The following is a 21,056-nucleotide window of genomic DNA, read 5'->3' on the forward strand; positions in this document are numbered from 1 at the left end:
CACAGCCCAAAGGAAGTCCTGCACCGTTCAGAGTTCAGAGTTCAGAGTTCAGAAGCACAGCAGGAAGAATATGAGTCGGCAGTGGAGATGAGGCAAGTTCATAAGGACCATGTGTACGTGTTTAATGTGTGTAATGTGTGTAACGTGTTTAATGTGTATAATGTGTGTAATGTGTGTAACGTGTTTAATGTGTGTAATGTGTGTAATGTGTGTAATGTGTTTAATGTGTTTCTATTTCACCCAGAGTGGGTTGATCATAAAGGCATATTGACCTGAGAAACAGAACGCATCAGATAGAAAGCACAAGTGATAATATATAAATAAAGGAGAGGAGAGAGAAGGTGAGAAAGAGAGAGGAGAAAGAGGAGAGAGGAGGAGAGAGAGAGAGAGAGAGAGAGAGAGAGAGAGAGAGAGAAGGACAAAGAGCAAGCAAGGTGTATAATACCCAAGGGGAACCACTGAATGTGGTTTGTTAGATTAGTTTAAATCAGGTTTGTTAGATTAGTTTAAATCAGGTTTGTTAGATTCGTTTAGATCAGGTTTGTTAGATTAATTTAGATTATGAAGAGGTTTGATTGACACAATACCCTCAAGTACTGCAAGACATGCTGTCCAGTGTCATGTCAAGACCAAGAACAGGATGCTGAATAATGCCCTCTGGTCTAATGAATACTCATTTGAATACTTCAACACAATGTCTTTCAGTACAAAAATGGAATGAGCATTACAAGAATCATTTCAGAGTTTGAGGGAATGTCATAGAAGAACGACAGATGAATGAACAGATGTCTTCGGTTTTCAAAACTTCACAGGCTGATGATGAGATATGAAGGAGTTAGAAATGTGTATGGAGTTAGAAATGTGGATGTAGTTAGAGATGTAGATGTAGTTGTATTCTTTAAAATAAACTGACAAGGGCATTTTTGTAGAATAATGAGGTTTGCAGGATAATGAAGTTGTTTTAATAATTACGATTTTTCTAATGCTCATCATTTAAACCACAGACGTTAAAATAACCGAACTGCTTGTCCGTGTTCTTATTGCTGGTTGTTATTGGAGACCACGAGGCTGAGAGCGTTAGGTAAGAGTCCTGCTCTGCCTCTCCTAACCCTACTGCCCGTCCTCCTCCAGGTTTAATCAGGACATCTTGTCCTGGAGAAGAGAGCTAAAAGCATGGAGAAACATCTCTTACTGCATAGTAGACAGGTACGCCTGACCTTATCAGAAGGGCAACATTGATTTCAGCATCAGGGGAGGGAAGAGCTAACATTTAATTGTTTGTGATCATTTTAAATACTCAAAAGGTTTTGCCGAGGGGAAACTTTTTCACTGCGTCTCATTGGCTAGATATAATTATCTCTTTTTCTTCCCATTGGCTGTCAGCTGGTTAGCTGGTCAGCTAACTGATATGGGATATGTAGGATCTAAAGGTTCTGGCCCATATCGGGTCAGAATAACTTCAGTAATGTCTGCGCTATCCTCCCCTGTCAGCATTAACACACATGTACTGTGAGTTTGGTATGAACTGGAGCAGCCCCGTCGACGGGGGGGGGGGGCCCATCAAAGAGCCCAGCAATTTATTTTTTATTTAAAGTCTATAATTTTAAATATAATCTTGAAATCTTTCATTAATATAAAATTCTGTACTCAAAATAAGCTCAGTGGCTAAAATATATATGTTTTTTACCTATCTGCACATGAAACTTTCTTGTCCCGGGCTAAAATTGTTTCACAGCAAGACTGTCAACAGGCCTGACTGGAGCTATTAGTAAGTTTCATTCATTGTTTCACAGTGTCACTTTGGTTAAAACTTCCTTCTTCAAAGATTGTGAAAATCCAACCACCAGTTAAGACACCCAGACTGGTCAGAGAGTTCAGGGCAGAAGCAGGAGTGTCACGATACCAAAACATTTGTTTTGATACTGATAGTAGGTAATGAATTTCAATACTGATACAGAAACTATAATGTTGTCTGGATACAAAACGTTTTATTTCAATAGCAAGTCATAAACTTCCAGACAATATCAAACTTCTCAGTTATGTATGCAAACAACATTAAAATGACTACAGGACAAATACATTTCCAGTAAGTTTTTATTTTCTACAAACCTGGATGTTTGCATTAGTTTGAACATAAACATCTAAAGTTATATTAGTTTAACAACATTTAACATTAGATCTTTAAGCGATACAACTAGTAAGTAATTATTTATATCTGCCCCTTTAATATACCTGCCCCTTCAATGTACCTGCCTCTTTAATATACCTGTAGATTTTATTGATTTTAGTTTTGTTTCATTTTCCTCTCCTAGGTATATAAATGATTCAGTTACCCTGCAAAAATAAGCCATTTTTCATTTGCTTTAAATATCACAAATACTGGTACCTGGACAGGGCTAAAATGATCATGTGAGTGTCGAGTTAGGTCAAAAAACAGGAGGTAATTAAGCTTGTAATCTTCTCAGTGGAGGAAGTCAAAAACACAGACATGTCAAAAACACAGATCTGGGTCGTGGAGAATAACACTCAGCCAGGTTCAAAAAGGTTCTGGAAGGGAGGAAAGAAGGACACCATCACCATCAGAGTCTCTGAGCTCCACCAAGGAAAGAGTTGGGCTTTCAGGTGCTCCAGGAGACCAGGAGAGACCAGCTGTGCTGCAGGAGAGACCAGCTGTACAGGAGGAGAGATGAGCTGTGTAGGAGAAGAGACCAGCTGTGCAGGAGGAGATACCAGCTGTACAGGAGGAGAGACCAGTTGTGTAGGAGGAGAGACCAGCTGTGTAGGAGGAGATTCCAGCTGTTCAGGAGGGGGGAGACCAGCTGTGCTGCAAGAGAGACCAGCTGTGCTGCAGGAGAGACCAGCTGTGTAGGAGGAGATTCCAGCTGTGCAAGAGGAGAGACCAGCTGTGCTGCAAGAGAGACCAGCTGTGCTGCAAGAGAGACCAGCTGTGCTGCAGGAGAGACCAGCTGTGCAGGAGGAGAGACGAGCTGTGCTGCAGGAGAGACCAGCTGTGCAGGAGGAGAGACCAGCTGTGCAGGAGGAGAGACGAGCTGTGCAGCAGGAAAGACCTGCTGTGCTGCAGGAGAGACCAGCTGTGTAGCAGGAGAGACCAGCTGTGCTTCAGGAGAGACCAGCTGTGTAGGAGGAGAGACCAGCTCTCACACTTGGCTTCCTCTAGTCCCGTGGCCCCTTGGCATTGTTTTTTGTGCTTTCAGTTTCGGCTGGATCGTTCCTAGTTTGCAGTTATTTACCTTGGTTTATTAACAAAGATTTGAGGTCATGACCTCTGGGTAATTTATATTCTCAACCTCACCTGTGAGGAGCTGAGAAGGTTCAGTGTGAGGAGCTGAGATGGTTCAGTGTGAGTAGCTGAGATGGTTTAGAGTGAGGAGCTGAGATGGTTCAGAGTGAGGAGCTGAGATGGTTCAGAGTGAGGAGCTGAGATGGTTCAGTGTGAGGCACTGAGATGGTTCAGTGTGAGTAGCTGAGATGGTTCAGAGTGAGGCACTGAGATGGTTCAGTGTGAGGAGCTGAGATGGTTCAGTGTGAGTAGCTGAGATGGTTTAGAGTGAGGAGCTGAGATGGTTCAGAGTGAGGAGCTGAGATGGTTCAGAGTGAGGAGCTGAGATGGTTCAGTGTGAGGCACTGAGATGGTTCAGTGTGAGTAGCTGAGATGGTTCAGAGTGAGGCACTGAGATGGTTCAGTGTGAGGAGCTGAGATGGTTCAGTGTGAGTAGCTGAGATGGTTCAGAGTGAGGAACTGAGATGGTTCAGTGTGAGGAGCTGAGATGGTTCAGTGTGAGGAGCTGAGATGGTTCAGTGGGAGGAGCTGAGATGGTTCAGTGGGAGGAGCTGAGGTGGTTCAGTGTGAGGAGTTGAGATGGTTCAGTGTGAGGAGCTGAGATGGTTCAGTGTGAAGAGCTGAGGTGGTTCAGTGTAAGGAATTGAGATGGTTCAGTGGGAGGAGCTGAGATGGTTCAGAGTGAGGAGCTGAGGTGGTTCAGTGTGAGGAGTTGAGATGGTTCAGTGTGAGTAGCTGAGATGGTTCAGAGTGAGGAAGTGAGATGGTTCAGTGTGAGGAGCTGAGATGGTTCAGTGTGAGGAGCTGAAATGGTTCAGTGTGAGGAGTTGAGATGGTTCCGTGTGAGGAGCTGAGATGGTTCAGTGTGAAGAGCTGAGATGGTTCAGTGTGAGGAGCTGACGTGGTTCAGTGTGAGGAGCTGAGATGGTTCAGTGTGAGGAGCTGAGATGGTTCAGTGTGAGGAGCTGAGATGGTTCAGTGTGAGGAGCTGAGATGGTTCAGGGTGAGGAGCTGAGATGGTTCAGTGTGAGGAGCTGAGATGGTTCAGAGTGAGGAGCTGATATGGTTCAGAGTGAGGAGCTGAGATGGTTCAGTGTGAGGAGCTGAGATGGTTCAGGGTGAGGAGCTGAGATGGTTCAGAGTGAGGAGCTGAGATGGTTCAGAGTGAGGAGCTGAGATGGTTCAGAGTGAGGAGCTGAAATGGTTCAGTGTGAGGAGTTGAGATGGTTCTGTGTGAGGAGCTGAGATGGTTCAGTGTGAGGAGCTGAGATGGTTCAGTGTGAGGAGCTGACGTGGTTCAGTGTGAGGAGCTGAGATGGTTCAGTGTGAGGAGCTGAGATGGTTCAGTGTGAGGAGCTGAGATGGTTCAGTGTGAGGAGCTGAGATGGTTCAGGGTGAGGAGCTGAGATGGTTCAGTGTGAGGAGCTGAGATGGTTCAGGGTGAGGAGCTGAGATGGTTCAGTGTGAGGAGCTGAGATGGTTCAGAGTGAGGAGCTGATATGGTTCAGAGTGAGGAGCTGAGATGGTTCAGTGTGAGGAGCTGAGATGGTTCAGGGTGAGGAGCTGAGATGGTTCAGAGTGAGGAGCTGAGATGGTTCAGAGTGAGGAGCTGAGATGGTTCAGAGTGAGGAGCTGAGATGGTTCAGTGTGAAGAACTGAGATGGTTCAGTGTGAAGAGCTGAGATGGTTTAGAATGAGGAGCTGAGATGGTTCAGAGTGAGGAGCTGAGATGGTTCAGTGTGAGGCACTGAGATGGTTCAGTGTGAGGAGCTGAGATGGTTCAGTGTGAGGAGCTGACGTGGTTCAGTGTGAGGAGCTGAGATGGTTCAGTGTGAGGAGCTGAGATGGTTCAGTGTGAGGAGCTGAGATGGTTCAGTGTGAGGAGCTGACGTGGTTCAGTGTGAGGAGCTGAGATGGTTCAGTGTGAGGAGCTGAGATGGTTCAGTGTGAGGAGCTGAGATGGTTCAGTGTGAGGAGCTGAGATGGTTCAGGGTGAGGAGCTGAGATGGTTCAGTGTGAGGAGCTGAGATGGTTCAGGGTGAGGAGCTGAGATGGTTCAGGGTGAGGAGCTGAGATGGTTCAGTGTGAGGAGCTGAGATGGTTCAGAGTGAGGAGCTGAGATGGTTCAGTGTGAGGAGCTGAGATGGTTCAGGGTGAGGAGCTGAGATGGTTCAGAGTGAGGAGCTGAGATGGTTCAGAGTGAGGAGCTGAGATGGTTCAGAATGAGGAGCTGAGATGGTTCAGTGTGAAGAACTGAGATGGTTCAGTGTGAAGAGCTGAGATGGTTCAGTGTGAGTAGCTGAGATGGTTTAGAATGAGGAGCTGAGATGGTTCAGAGTGAGGAGCTGAGATGGTTCAGTGTGAGGCACTGAGATGGTTCAGTGTGAGGCACTGAGATGGTTCAGTGTGAGGCACTGAGATGGTTCAGTGTGAGTAGCTGAGATGGTTCAGAGTGAGGCACTGAGATGGTTCAGTGTGAGTAGCTAAGATGGTTCAGAGTGAGGAACTGAGATGGTTCAGTGTGAGGAACTGAGATGGTTCAGTGGGAGGAGCTGAGATGGTTCAGGGTGAGGAGCTGAGAGGGTTCAGGGTGAGGAGCTGAGATGGTTCAGTGTGAGGAGCTGATATGGTTCAGAGTGAGGAGCTGAGATGGTTCAGAGTGAGGAGCTGAGGTGGTTTAGTGTGAGGAGCTGAGATGGTTCAGGGTGAGGAGCTGAGATGGTTCAGTGTGAGGAGCTGAGATGGTTCAGGGTGAGGAGCTGAGATGGTTCAGAGTGAGGAGCTGAGATGGTTCAGAGTGAGGAGCTGAGATGGTTCAGTGTGAGGAGCTGAGATGGTTCAGTGTGAGGAGCTGAGATGGTTCAGTGTGAGGAGCTGAGATGGTTCAGGGTGAGGAGCTGAGATGGTTCAGTGTGAGGAGCTGAGATGGTTCAGAGTGAGGAGCTGAGATGGTTCAGTGTGAGGAGCTGAGATGGTTCAGGGTGAGGAGCTGAGATGGTTCAGAGTGAGGAGCTGAGATGGTTCAGAGTGAGGAGCTGAGATGGTTCAGAGTGAGGAGCTGAGATGGTTCAGTGTGAAGAACTGAGATGGTTCAGTGTGAAGAGCTGAGATGGTTCAGTGTGAGTAGCTGAGATGGTTTAGAATGAGGAGCTGAGATGGTTCAGAGTGAGGAGCTGAGATGGTTCAGTGTGAGGCACTGAGATGGTTCAGTGTGAGGCACTGAGATGGTTCAGTGTGAGGCACTGAGATGGTTCAGTGTGAGTAGCTGAGATGGTTCAGAGTGAGGAACTGAGATGGTTCAGTGTGAGGAACTGAGATGGTTCAGTGGGAGGAGCTGAGATGGTTCAGGGTGAGGAGCTGAGAGGGTTCAGGGTGAGGAGCTGAGATGGTTCAGTGTGAGGAGCTGATATGGTTCAGAGTGAGGAGCTGAGATGGTTCAGAGTGAGGAGCTGAGGTGGTTTAGTGTGAGGAGCTGAGATGGTTCAGGGTGAGGAGCTGAGATGGTTCAGTGTGAGGAGCTGAGATGGTTCAGGGTGAGGAGCTGAGATGGTTCAGAGTGAGGAGCTGAGATGGTTCAGAGTGAGGAGCTGAGATGGTTCAGTGTGAGGAGCTGAGATGGTTCAGTGTGAGGAGCTGAGATGGTTCAGTGTGAGGAGCTGAGATGGTTCAGGGTGAGGAGCTGAGATGGTTCAGTGTGAGGAGCTGAGATGGTTCAGGGTGAGGAGCTGAGATGGTTCAGTGTGAGGAGCTGAGATGGTTCAGAGTGAGGAGCTGAGATGGTTCAGTGTGAGGAGCTGAGATGGTTCAGGGTGAGGAGCTGAGATGGTTCAGAGTGAGGAGCTGAGATGGTTCAGAGTGAGGAGCTGAGATGGTTCAGAGTGAGGAGCTGAGATGGTTCAGTGTGAAGAACTGAGATGGTTCAGTGTGAAGAGCTGAGATGGTTCAGTGTGAGTAGCTGAGATGGTTTAGAATGAGGAGCTGAGATGGTTCAGAGTGAGGAGCTGAGATGGTTCAGTGTGAGGCACTGAGATGGTTCAGTGTGAGGCACTGAGATGGTTCAGTGTGAGTAGCTGAGATGGTTCAGAGTGAGGCACTGAGATGGTTCAGTGTGAGTAGCTAAGATGGTTCAGAGTGAGGAACTGAGATGGTTCAGTGTGAGGAACTGAGATGGTTCAGTGGGAGGAGCTGAGATGGTTCAGGGTGAGGAGCTGAGAGGGTTCAGGGTGAGGAGCTGAGATGGTTCAGTGTGAGGAGCTGAGATGGTTCAGGGTGAGGAGCTGATATGGTTCAGAGTGAGGAGCTGAGGTGGTTCAGAGTGAGGAGCTGAGGTGGTTTAGTGTGAGGAGCTGAGATGGTTCAGGGTGAGGAGCTGAGATGGTTCAGTGTGAGGAGCTGAGATGGTTCAGGGTGAGGAGCTGAGATGGTTCAGAGTGAGGAGCTGAGATGGTTCAGAGTGAGGAGCTGAGATGGTTCAGTGTGAGGAGCTGAGATGGTTCAGTGTGAAGAACTGAGATGGTTCAGTGTGAAGAGCTGAGATGGTTCAGTGTGAGGAGCTGAGATGGTTTAGTGTGAGGAGCTGAGATTGTTTAGTGTGAGGAGCTGAGATGGTTCAGAGTGAGGAGCTGATATCGTTCACTGTGAAGAACTGAGGTGGTTCAGTGTGAGGAGCTCGTTTACAATGTATGGGTGTTTTTGCCAGATGTTGTCCAAGACGGGCAGAATACATGTGCAAGCTGAGAATTTAAAATATGTTTAATCAAAGACAAACATAAAACTCCTAGAAAAACCCCCACAGCAAACATCCAGCAACACATCAAAGAATAACCAGCAACTAACAGAAATAACAAATGGGATTCCACACACACACACACACACACACACACACACACACACACACACACACACACACACTGAAGGGGAAAGAACCGCACTGAGGGGGACAGAACTATTTAACAAACGAGTTTATACGCACACACACTGAGGGGGAGAGAACCATTTAACAAATGAGTTCATACACATACACACACACACACACACACACACACACACACTGAGGGGGACAGAACCATTTAATAAACAGGTTTATATGCACACATGCAGCGAAAGAACAAGATTCTGTGGAAACAAGGCACAGGCGAACAAGGGAGCGTGTTAGCAACGTGTGTGGGGCCAGTAATCACACACAAAGGTGTTACATCCAAACACAAAATCACGTAGTGAACTTCACGTCAGGGGGGCGGGCCTCATACGTTCTTCATAGATCCCACCTTCTCTCACGCACAACTGCTCGACCACTGCTGCTTGCGGCCTGAGGATCTCCAGAGAACATCTCTAAACGTGTGCAAACAGTGAGCCTCTCCAGAGAACATCTCTAAACGTGTGCAAACAGTGAGGATCTCCAGAGAACATCTCTAAACGTGTGCAAACAGTGAGGATCTCCAGAGAACATCTCTAAACGTGTGCAAACAGTGAGGATCTCCAGAGAACATCTCTAAACGTGTGCAAACAGTGAGGATCTCCAGAGAACATCTCTAAACGTGTGCAAACAGTGATGATCTCCAAAGAACATCTCTAAACGTGTGCAAACAATGAGGATCTCCAGAGAGGATCTGTGCTGAGGGTTGTGATCTGAGTGTGGGGTTGTCTGTGTAGGCTACATCCATGTGATAAAATCATTTGACAGGAGTTAGTATTGTGACACACACACCCCACCACCTACACTTGAAAGTTATGCAAATAGAAAACTATTAACTATAAAACTAAATTATAGGTGGTCAGAGTCTGCGTGGTTGTCTGCATTAGTCTAGATTCCCATTTCAATGACAGCTGAATGTGGCTAACAAAATTACGTCTATTCTAACCCTATTAGAGGAATGCCAATACCCCCCCCCCACCACCACCAATACCCCCCCCCCCCACCACCAATACCCCACTGCACCCTGTCGTACCCCCCAGAGGAAAATGTAATTCCATCACGTCAACACATAACTGATATCCATGCAGACGAATGTTAGCTTTTACACCGAGAATGGGACACACTGGTATACATAGACAACAGATTTTACTCCCAGAAAACTAATCGTATGTAATATTTCAATCGAGCCTCAGGGGTTTAGAAGATATCTATATCCAAACTACTCATAATATTAGCGTCACGACGGTCAGGAGTCAATGCAGCATATTGACAAATCTCAAATGTCATGACTGCCGTCTGCAAAATCGGCTACAGCTGATATATGGTCCGCATATTTTCTTCATTATATCTAAATGTAAGTTGTCTTGTTTTTCCCACATACTGGAAACCACACTGAATACACACAAGGTAGAAAATATTACGACGGATATATGCTATACGTTTTATTTATTTATACTTTTTTACTGTCAGAGCCCAGAAAAGTGTTGATCTTTTTCAGCAAGGAAAGTAAGATGTGAAATTGTTCAAGTGTCAAATTGAGAGTGTTCAACGGAGAACAGACGGTAGAGCAGAGCGCACCGTGCGCATTCAGGAGCCGCTCCACGCGTGAACGTGAAGGGAGACGCGGAGGGTCTGGAGCAGAAAGGCCGTGCGCAAATACGCATCACACATCCACAGGTGATTCGCATTTCTGCCGTTTCCTCTGAAGAGTTTCATCTGATGTTTTTGTAAGAGTAACCGCTCCAGGACAGTGGAAATGGCAAACAGAAAATATCAGAAAGGCGCGCTGTGACGGTCGCTTGCCACTTTGCGAACTTTGCGAGCGTTATTCACTTTTTGTGACTTGCAGGCTTTTGGGCGTTTGGGTTTAATCGCAGGAGCAACATGAGTTCGCACTGCACGAGCTACTATAACACAGACCAAGTACTGGTGAACGCTTTCACCTGTCCTAAACCGGACGGCGATGCCGCCGCTGTCTTCTGCTGTGGTTTCAACGACATCAAGTATTGCTGCGATGATCCCAACAGTTTTTTCCCGTATGAATACGGATACATGTTCTGGCTGAGGTAAGAAAACGCTCCGTCCTTGTGTCTATACTAGGTGCACCCAGATCAACCCAGACCGCGCGGTGAACGCTGCTCCAACACGCACCAGCGCACACGTCCGTGTGTTAACACTCGCTCGGAAAACATTCTGCACGGGTTTGAAACAACCGTGAAACGACTCCAGAAGTGCCCTGATGGATATCACTCTTCATCTAGGACAAATGGAGTATATGTTACTGGGGTTTTAGATATCATTCAGTTGTAATACATATCTTAATCTTATTCTTAAACTTAATATCTTACATATCTGAAGAATTAGCATAGACTCAGTTATTATTAACATTATAAACATTAAGCTGTAAACTAGAAGCGCTAGAAGCGCGTGCCCGCGGAGCCGGTCTGTAGTGGCACTACTGTAGTGACGAGTCAGCAACTCAGCAGCGTTAAACGTGCCGAATCGAATATTCGAATAGGACAAGCACGTGGTGCAGATGACCGAGCAGACAATCATTCCTCGAATTTAATATTTTACTTTCGACCTTTGGACAGTTCTGGTCAATTCATGAACCTTTCTATGGATATGGATGGATAATTTCTTAGCTGTACACAGAAGCTCTTTGTGTGTGTGTGTGTGTGTGTGTGTAGCCTCCTAACGTGATTAACTCTGTCGATTTCAGACAAGGGTGTTAGTTTTCCAATTCCTCCCAGATCCTAGCCATAAATTACAGCACACACTCACTGGATATCTGCACCTGTCTTCCTATAATGAACTGTTATTATGAAGTGTTACCCAGGTTTCTGACACCCTGTCTTAGCTGTGCTTTTGTGCCTCAGTCCTATGCTTTAATTTGAAGCACCTGCAATTTTTACAGATAGGTGTTTTAATAGTATTAATAAGATACTATTGGATACTATGAACCTGCTGTTATTGAAGAAGAGAAGTTGAAGGAGTGTATGTAACTCATGCTAATTAACATATATTAACATATGCTAATTGATAATCATTCATCTTCACATTGCCACATCTGTGTTAACTGAGGTCTGCATCCTCTCAGACTCTCTGGACACTCAATAAAGTGTTAATCCCTTACATCCCATATGAGCAGCAGAATTACACACCCTGTTGACTTCTTGCAATTCTCTGGAACGTCCACGTTAAGAAAGACCACGAGTCTGTCAGCAGAGTCAAGGCTGGGTGGAGTCTCGTAGGAACCAGTCGCCATAAGCTCATTACTGCCAAACGCTGTTTCTGTATATATTTCAGTTTCGTTTATTGTAGTTGTGAATGCCACCCCCTCCCCAACACACACACACCTTCTCTCTCTCTCTCTCTCTCTCTCTCTCTCTCTCTCTCTCTCTCTCTCTCTCTCTCTCTCTCTCTCTCTTCCTCGGTGTAAGTGTCTCACTCTTTTCCTCCCAGTATCGGGGCTCTGGTCGGGCTCTCCATAGCTGCCGTGGTTCTGCTAGCGTTCCTCATCACTCTGTGTGTGCTCTGTTACCTGTTCATCACCACCAAACCCAAAGGACTGGACAATGGCCTCACCCTCCAGGTGTCAGGTACGGGCAGGAACATGCACACACATTATTATATATATTATACCTTGTAAATCCTGTAAAGGCTGCTTTGTGACAACGTGTGTTGTGAAAAGCGCTATGCAAACAAATTTTGGTTTGATTTGATTTGGTTATATGCAAACACACAGACTAACGTGCATTTACACAGACGTGTCATCAAACCCACGTGAGATCTATTAAAGACAAATACAGATTCAGGGACACAGTGGCCCACGGTCAGTGTGCAAACACGGGCAGATCTACAAAACATTATAAACAAACAAAAATAAACAAACAGGCTGTAAATATGAAACAACAAAGAATCGCTAAATATAGACAGCAGCTTGGGTGACAGAAGCAGCAGACAACGAGGATGGGGCCATGTTTTCTTTACTATCCATCTCAAAGCTCAAAGCACAGCACACACTCACATATATTAAAGAAAAGAGGAGAAAGCTCTAAATCAGAAAGAAGCGTGTAAAGCGCCAGAGCCACACACGGGTTCACTCTTAATGCACCGCGCCGACCTGCAGGACCTGTGGGCATGTAACGAGTGAGAGGGAATTAGAGACAGGTGCGTGTGATATTCAGTAGGTGGGGGATTGTGAGCGGGGGTGTGAACAGGAGGTGGAGTGTAGTGTAGTGGGCGGATCCCCTGTGGACCTGGCACCGCCTACCATGACAGAGCCCCTCCCCCCAGGAGCTCCACCCTCCTCCTAGAGCGTGGGGGCACCCAGGACACCGTGGTGCCAGACGGTCCAGGGAGATAGTGGTGGCTGGAAACCAAGAACACACTCAAGTGTGTGTCAAGTGTGTGAGTCCGGTCCCATTGTGAATGCGCCAGTTCTGGACTCACCAGATAGGAAGACCAGGTTCTAGGATGCTCATGACAGTAAGCTAAGGAATCATATTTGCTCCACTTTACCGTTAGCTTGAGGGTTATAGCCTCAGGGTTACAGACCTGGCATGGGAAGGAATTGGTGGTGTGTCCCCAAGCGGTGGTCAGGTCTGTGATGAAATCGATGGCCAGGTGAGACCACAGACGTGTGGGTGTTGGAAGGGGGTGCAGCTTACCTGCAGGCAGAGTGCTCTAGGTACGCACTTTGAGCATGAGGCGACGTGGTTGTTTAGCCTCTTGGTGTTGTGGAGGTACTCGAGGTTTTTCTAGTCGGTGATCACCATGAAGGGGTGCTGCGCTCCCTCGAGCCAGTGGTACCAGAGGTACCATTGTCTCCACTCCTCAAGCGTGAGCTTGATGGCCAGCAGCTTCGTATCATCTCCCTATCACCTACCAACTGGAAAACCCAGGTTATGCGGAACCAACAGCAAGAGGCAGAGAACCTAATCGCTCTATCAGGCCAGTCTTTACTGTCCTCCTCCCAGTTCAGTCTGTCCCTCCCAGTCCAGTCTGTCCTCCTCCCAGTCCAGTCTGTCCTCCTCCCAGTCCAGTCTGTCCCTCCCAGTCCAGTCTGTTCTCCTCCCAGTCCAGTCTGTCCTCCTCCCAGTCCAGTCTGTCCCTCCCAGTCCAGTCTGTCCTCCTCCCAGTCCAGTCTGTCCTCCTCCCAGTCCAGTCTGTCCCTCCCAGTCCAGTCTGTTCTCCTCCCAGTCCAGTCTGTCCTTCCCAGTCCAGTCTGTCCTCCTCCCAGTCCAGTCTGTCCTCCTCCCAGTCCAGTCTGTTCTCCTCCCAGTCCAGTCTGTCCTCCTCCCAGTCCAGTCTGTCCCTCCCAGTCCAGTCTGTCCTCCTGCCAGTCCAGTCTGTCCTCCTCCCAGTCCAGTCTGTCCTCCTCCCAGTCCAGTCTGTCCTTCTCCCAGTCCCTCCGGTCTACCTGAGCACCACCTGTATGAGCTCTTGCAATTCAGACTGTAATTGGATCTGACACTCAAAGCATCAAGGAAAATCACAGGAGTGTGGCACAGAGTGCAGGTGCATGGCCGACTCAAGCGGACACTCATGTTAGAGCTTGACCCTGTGAAAACCATCAATGACACATTGGTTAGTTTCTCAGCAAGAGACACCAGAAAGACATCAGAAAGACATCAGATGTCTCCATACACTGAATGGTCAAATACATTGTATGAAATATGTACAACGCCCATTGTGGTACAGTTGTGATCAAATTTATTCAACCCCCACTGAAATAAAGTGTTTTGGCCAGTTTGACATTGATTTTGATCATTTCAGTCATCTTATTTACAATTATATCAAAGAGGCACTTATAAATTAGACAAACATAACATAATATTTATGATGGAATAACCACAAATGTCTTTACTGTGCTCACATCATTATCAGTTTTATTCAACCCCCTAGTGACATTATTTTTTAGTACTTAGTACAACATCCTTTTCCAGTTATGACAGCTTTCAAGCGTGAAGCATAGCTTGACACAAGTGTCTTGCAGCGACCTATGGGTATCTTAGCCCATTCTTCATGGGCAAAAGCCTCCAGTTCAGTCACATTCTTAGGCTTGCGCACTGCAACTGCCTTCTTTAGGTCCCACCAGAGGTTCTCAATTGGATTTAAGTCTGGTGATTGCGATGGCCACTCTAGAATGTTCCAGCCTTTCATGTTCAACCATGCTCTAGTGGACTTGGATGTGTGCTTCGGATCATTGTCCTGTTGGAAGGTCCAACGTCTCCCAAGCCGCAGGTTTGTGACTGACTCCATCACATTTTCCTCCAAGATCTCCTGGTACTGAAGGGAATTCATGGTACCCTGCACACGTTGAAGCTTTCCTGTACCATTAGAAGCAAAACAGCCCCAAAGCATAATTGACCCCCCGCCATGCTTCACAGTAGGCAAGGTGTTCTTTTGTTCATAAGCCTGGTTCTTCCTTCTCCAAACATAGCGCTGGTCCATTGTCCCAAACAGTTCTAATTTAGTTTCCAAAACCTGTTCCAAAACCTTTGTGGCTTGTCCACATGACTTTTGGCATACTGCAGTCGACTTTTCTTGTTCTTTGGAGTCAGCAAGGGGGTGCGTCTGGGCGTTCTGGCATGGAGGTCTTCGTTATGCAGTGCGCGCCTTATTGTCTGAGCTGAAACTTCAGTGCCCACATCTGACAGGTCTTTTTTCAGTTCCTTAGCAGTCACGCGGGGATTTTTCTCCACATTACGCTTCAGGTAGCGCACAGCAGTCGCGGTCAGGATCTTCTTTTTGCCACGACCAGGTAACGTTTCCACTGTGCCCTTTAACTTGAACTTGCGAATGATACTTCCGATAGTGTCTCTTGGAATATTTAACAACTTCGCAATCTTTTTATATCCATTGCCATTCTTGTGAAGAGCAATAACCTCTTCTCTTGTCTTCTGGGACCATTCTCTTGCCTTCACCATGCTTGGAAACACACCAGTAGATGTCTAGAAGGAGCTGAGTATCACAGTCCTTTTAAATCTGCCTAATTGGTGCTTATCATGCTTGATTGCTGCTCGTTGACATCCACAGATGTTTTCAATACCTGATGGAAAACACTGGAATGAACCTCTGTTCTTAGGAGTGGTAGTCGTAAAGGGGTTGAATAATTGTGTCAATGAAGAAATCACAAAAAGGCCATTTAATACTTTATGACAAAAAAAATTGATGCTATCTTAGTTGCATTTAGTTCTTTAACAAGTCCTTGTAAGATTTCATTATGAACACAATTACAAATGTGCACTGAATTCCATAAAACCCTTCGCAGCATTGGGGGTTGAATAAATTTGATCACAACTGTATATCTCGTTAGGTAAGAATGCAGCTGTCATTGTGGTGTGGATGCACTGCAGATCTAGTGGTGTATGGAGCAGATCTAGTAGCGTATGGAGCAGATCTAGTGGTGTATGGAGCAGATCTAGTGGTGTATGGAGCAGATCTAGTGGTGTATGGAGCAGATCTAGTGGTGCATGGAGCAGATCTAGTAGCGTATGGAGCAGATCTAGTGGTGTATGGAGCAGATCTAGTGGCGTATGGAGCAGATCTAGTGGTGTATGGAGCAGATCTAGTAGCGTATGGAGCAGATCTAGTGGTGTATGGAGCAGATCTAGTGGTGTATGGAGCAGATCTAGTGGTGTATGGAGCAGATCTAGTGGTGCATGGAGCAGATCTAGTAGCGTATGGAGCAGATCTAGTGGTGTATGGAGCAGATCTAGTGGCGTATGGAGCAGATCTAGTGGTGTATGGAGCAGATTTAGTGGCGTATGGAGCAGATCTAGTGGTGTATGGAGCAGATCTAGTGGCGTATGGAGCAGATCTAGTGGTGTATGGAGCAGATTTAGTGGCGTATGGAGCAGATCTAGTGGTGTATGGAGCAGATCTAGTGGCGTATGGAGCAGATCTAGTGGCGTATGGAGCAGATCTAGTAGCGTATGGAGCAGATCTAGTGGTGCATGGAGCAGATCTAGTAGCGTATGGAGCAGATCTAGTGGTGCATGGAGCAGATCTAGTAGCGTATGGAGCAGATCTAGTGGTGTATGGAGCAGATCTAGTAGCGTATGGAGCAGATCTAGTGGTGTATGGAGCAGATCTAGTGGTGTATGGAGCAGATCTAGTAGCGTATGGAGCAGATCTAGTGGTGTATGGAGCAGATCTAGTAGCGTATGGAGTAGATCTAGTGGTGTATGGAGCAGATCTAGTGGCGTATGGAGCAGATCTAGTGGTGTATGGAGCAGATCTAGTGGCGTATGGAGCAGATCTAGTGGAGTATGGAGCAGATCTAGTAGCGTATGGAGCAGATCTAGTGGTGCATGGAGCAGATCTAGTAGCGTATGGAGCAGATCTAGTGGTGTATGGAGCAGATCTAGTGGCGTATGGAGCAGATCTAGTGGAGTATGGAGCAGATCTAGTAGCGTATGGAGCAGATCTAGTGGTGCATGGAGCAGATCTAGTAGCGTATGGAGCAGATCTAGTGGTGTATGGAGCAGATCTAGTGGCGTATGGAGCAGATCTAGTGGCGTATGGAGCAGATCTAGTAGTGTATGGAGCAGATCTAGTGGTGCATGGAGCAGATCTAGTAGCGTATGGAGCAGATCTAGTGGTGTATGGAGCAGATCTAGTAGCGTATGGAGCAGATCTAGTGGTGTATGGAGCAGATCTAGTAGCGTATGGAGCAGATCTAGTGGTGTATGGAGCAGATCTAGTAGCGTATGGAGTAGATCTAGTGGTGTATGGAGCAGATCTAGTGGTGTATGGAGCAGATCTAGTGGTGTATGGAGCAGATCTAGTGGTGCATGGAGCAGATCTAGTAGCGTATGGAGCAGATCTAGTGGTGTATGGAGCAGATCTAGTAGCGTATGGAGTAGATCTAGTGGTGTATGGAGCAGATCTAGTGGTGTATGGAGCAGATCTAGTGGCGTATGGAGCAGATCTAGTGTTGTATGGAGCAGATCTAGTGTTGTATGGAGCAGATCTAGTGGTGTATGGAGCAGATCTAGTGGTGTATGGAGTGGATCTAGTGGTGTATGGAGAAGATCTAGTGGTGTATGGAGCAGATCTAGTGGTGTATGGAGCAGATCTAGTAGCGTATGGAGCAGATCTAGTGGTGTATGGGGCAGATCTAGTAGCGTACGGAGCAGATCTAGTGGTGCATGCAGCAGATCTAGTGGTGTATGGAGCAGATCTAGTGGCGTATGGAGCAGATCTAGTGGTGTATGGAGCAAATCTAGTGGTGTATGGAGCAGATCTAGTGGTGTTTGGAGCAGATCTAGTGGTGTATGGAGCAGATCTAGTGGTGTATGGAGCAGATCTAGTGGTGTATGGAGCAGATCTAGTGGTGTATGGAGCAGATCTAGTGGTGTATGGAGCAGATCTAGTGGTGTATGGAGCAGATCTAGTGTTGTATGGAGCAGATCTAGTGGTGTATGGAGCAGATCTAGTGGTGTATGGAGCAGATCTAGTGTTGTATGGAGCAGATCTAGTGGTGCATGGAGCAGATTTAGTAGCGTATGGAGCAGATCTAGTGGCTCCAATGAGAGGGTGTATGCCGCGTTACCTTCACACTGTTATAACAGGAAACAAGGCTAAGAGGCTAATGGTAGTGTGAACATTTGACTTTCCTTTGGTGTCTAGACTGTCCAATATACCACGTTTGTCATGTTTTAAAGGAGAACCAATGACCATCTGGGTGGGAGCGGCTTAAGGGGTTACATTGCACAGTAATGTCAGACCTGCCGAACCATCAGATCTTGGGCTTCACCTGGTGAACCTAATATCAGAATAGAATGGTGGGGAGAGAGAGAGAGAGAGAGAGAGAGAGAGAGAGAGAGAGAGAGAGAGAGAGAGAGAGACAGAGGAAATCATTCTAACAATAAGACCCCTCTAATCTGACAACATGGATCCATTGAGGTTGAGCACCAGTTCAGCTCTTTGTGTTATTGCTCTAGCAGTGGTGGGTGGTCCATAAAGGGCCACACCAAACCTTTGATTAACACCTCCGGGTTTGACATCACCAGCTCTCCAGGTTTAAACTAGTAAGCAGGCTCAGCTATTGTTAAAGAGAGACAAGAAGCAAAATTGGCTGGCACACTGGGGAGTGTATCAGTGACTGCAGTATAACCACAGACGTGTCTACATCACCAGCGCTGGGCGGGCCGGGCCGGGCTCTTCCCCCACAGCGCAGGAGACCTGCTGTATCATAACACTGAACCATGACATTTTTGTGGTTGTGCTCAGAGTCATACGTATTTCACAGAGGCTGTTTTGAAAACTGATTAATAATTACCAACATTAACTTTAATGGCCCACACGCAGGCGTGAGGTGTGAGATTGGTAAAGGTGCCTCAGGAGGAGAGAAAGCATCATGTTTATCTGTTTCATTTATTTAATATTTTATTATTTATTTTTATTGCCATGTTGGTTTGTGCACGAATTAAACACACGCCTAGGATTGTATTTGTTGTTTGTCAGACATCCATAATACAAAAGCATGAGAACCGTGAGGTTCTGGTATGACCCGCTGGCCCTGGGGGCCTCGTACCGACCGATTCTGGGCCCCAGAATCAGTGAGTTTGTGCGGCTACCTCCACCCAGATAAGGGCAGGCGGTGGCCTCTCTGGATGTGGGCGTCAGAGCTGAATCAGAAAGATGTTCCCCCCTCCTCACGACTGCCAGATGATGGAGACGTGTGGAAGCTTGCAGGACGTCTGCAGTAAGAGTGGAATGTGACACGGGCTTCCTGTCCGCTGCCTTAAACCGGCTTTGAGGGCAGATTTGTCCCTCACTCTTTCCCCATATACATGCTGCACAGTCTGACAGATATTCTGGAAAGCCATGTTGGTAGACAGCAAAGACATGACCAATGACAAAAGACTATTGTTGTTGACGGACAAGGTTTGGCTTCGTCTCTAGAATAATTTTAATTTATTAAAGTATTTTGTATCTCATGTTGGTTTGGTGATTCATGGCTAAGAATCCCCACCTGCTCCTAGATAAAGTTCCTCATGCTCTCGCAGTGGGATTTCATTTAGATCTCTGCTCGCTGTTGTAGTCGAGTAGCCATCTGATTATGTAGAGCAGACATGGAGACACTGCACTACCATACACAGGGGCGGAGCTGATCTGAGCATGCTCTCACATGTTGCCAGGGGCAACCACATGCCCCACCTCCAAATGCTCCACTGATTACGTTCTAATAAAGCAGCGAGTGTTGTGGTTCTGGAAGTGACGTCTGCTTGTCTCACACTCTCCTCAGGTTTCGAGCGGAGTGCCCAGGAGGGTCCGAGCCAGCCGGCCGCCCCGTCTGGACCGCAGGGGTTCCGCAAGCACTTCTTCAAGAGCAAACTGGACTGTGACGACCAGCCGGCCGACCCCGAGCGTCTGTTCCAGCGCTGCTTTGTGGCCACCGTTAACACCATCAACATGGAGGGCCAGTCTTAATGAAGCATCCGCCCCCTCATCCCCACATATGCACCATAAGCACCATAGCTCCGCCCTCCTAGCTTTGAGCCAACTCCACCCATCCATACTTACGTCAGCTCCATGCCAGCTCCGCCCACCCATGCCTATGCAAGTGCTATAGTGCCATGCTTATAGCCCTGCCCCGGGCTAGCTCCGCCCACCATCTTTATGTCAGCCCTGGGCTAGCTCCGCCCACCATCTTTATGTCAGCCCTGGGCTAGCCTCGCCCAACATCTTTATGTCAGCTCTGGGGTAGCTCCGCCCATCATCTTTATGTCAGCTCTAGGCTAGCTCCGCCCACCATGTTTGTCACACCCCCACACTCTCTTATATCCACTCACTCCCCACACACATTATATCCCCCCTCACACTTTGTTTTTGTGGGCCGGTCTGGGTTGCCGTGACCCAAAACCCATGTTGATCACTTCCTGCAGTTAGATGAGCTGGCAGAGGAGAGTTCTGGGAAACATCAAATTTAATCCCTTTGACTTAAAAACATTTAATGCATGATTCACAAATGTCACTGGAGGTTCATGAAATCCCAAGTGAACATATTTGACTTAATGTCTGCATGGCTCTTATGTGTCATTACAGCACACGTCAGGTCCTGTGACCCACGACCCAGCTCCTGTAGATTTAGACCACCTTGATAATTCATCTATAAATTACCTTGTTTACACAAACCTGCAAGATGACGTTATCTGGCAGGGAGGAGCAATTGGTTCTCAGGTCATGATTATGCAAGTCGTCAGGTCAAATTGGTGTTATTACAACAGCAGACGCCCCTGTGGATGCCTGCATGGGCACTTGCGTGGGCACTCACGTGGGCACTCTCGTGGATGCTCACGTGACCTTTCACGTGAGCGCTCCTATGGACACTCATCCAGTTACCAGCAAAATGTTCTCAGGTACATAATCAGCATGAGGAAGACATGCTTGACCACTTGTGTAATCTGCAGTGTCTGTAATCCTCCCGTCTTACATAATCCAACATACAAGAGGGAGAATACGATAAAGGCCATTTAGCTGTTTTTCAGAGTCGGATCCCGTCTGCTATGTGTGGGGAAGAGATGTTGGGGGAGGGGGGGGTAGTGTTGGGACTTAAAGTTAAAGAGCTCTGCTTTATATGCAAATCATCTATCCGTGTGTACTCAACCCTCTGTGTGTACTCAACCCTCTGTCTGTGTGTTCTCAACCCTCTGTGTGTACTCAACCCTCTGTGTGTACTCAACCCTCTGTGTGTTCTTAACCCTCTGTCTGTGTGTTCTCAACCCTCTGTGTGTACTCAACCCTCTGTGTGTGCTCAACCCTCTGTGTGTACTCAACCCTCTGTGTGTACTCAACCCTCTGTATGTGTGTACTCAACCCTCT

The 21,056-nt window shown here is 47.2% G+C and overlaps 1 protein-coding gene across 2 annotated transcripts; it reads left to right on the forward strand.

Annotated features, from left to right (window-relative positions):
• The first annotated feature begins 1,185 nt into the window (after positions 1–1,185).
• Positions 1,186–20,756, forward strand: LOC143491312 (protein shisa-like-2A). Of its 2 annotated transcripts, XM_076990174.1 has the most exons (5): positions 1,186–1,206; positions 9,715–9,893; positions 10,066–10,282; positions 11,682–11,818; positions 19,480–20,756. In XM_076990174.1, the coding sequence occupies exons 3-5, from the start codon at positions 10,101–10,103 to the stop codon at positions 19,662–19,664; spliced, it is 504 nt and encodes a 167-aa protein (XP_076846289.1). In that variant the 5' UTR covers positions 1,186–1,206; positions 9,715–9,893; positions 10,066–10,100; the 3' UTR covers positions 19,665–20,756. The 2 variants fall into 2 exon arrangements, with proteins under 2 accessions (XP_076846289.1, XP_076846290.1); XM_076990175.1 differs by lacking the exon at positions 1,186–1,206 and having other exon boundaries at positions 9,672–9,893.
• The last annotated feature ends 300 nt before the right edge of the window (positions 20,757–21,056 follow it).

The sequence above is a fragment of the Brachyhypopomus gauderio genome, unplaced genomic scaffold (assembly GCF_052324685.1).
Source record: "Brachyhypopomus gauderio isolate BG-103 unplaced genomic scaffold, BGAUD_0.2 sc73, whole genome shotgun sequence".
Classification (NCBI taxonomy): domain Eukaryota; kingdom Metazoa; phylum Chordata; class Actinopteri; order Gymnotiformes; family Hypopomidae; genus Brachyhypopomus; species Brachyhypopomus gauderio.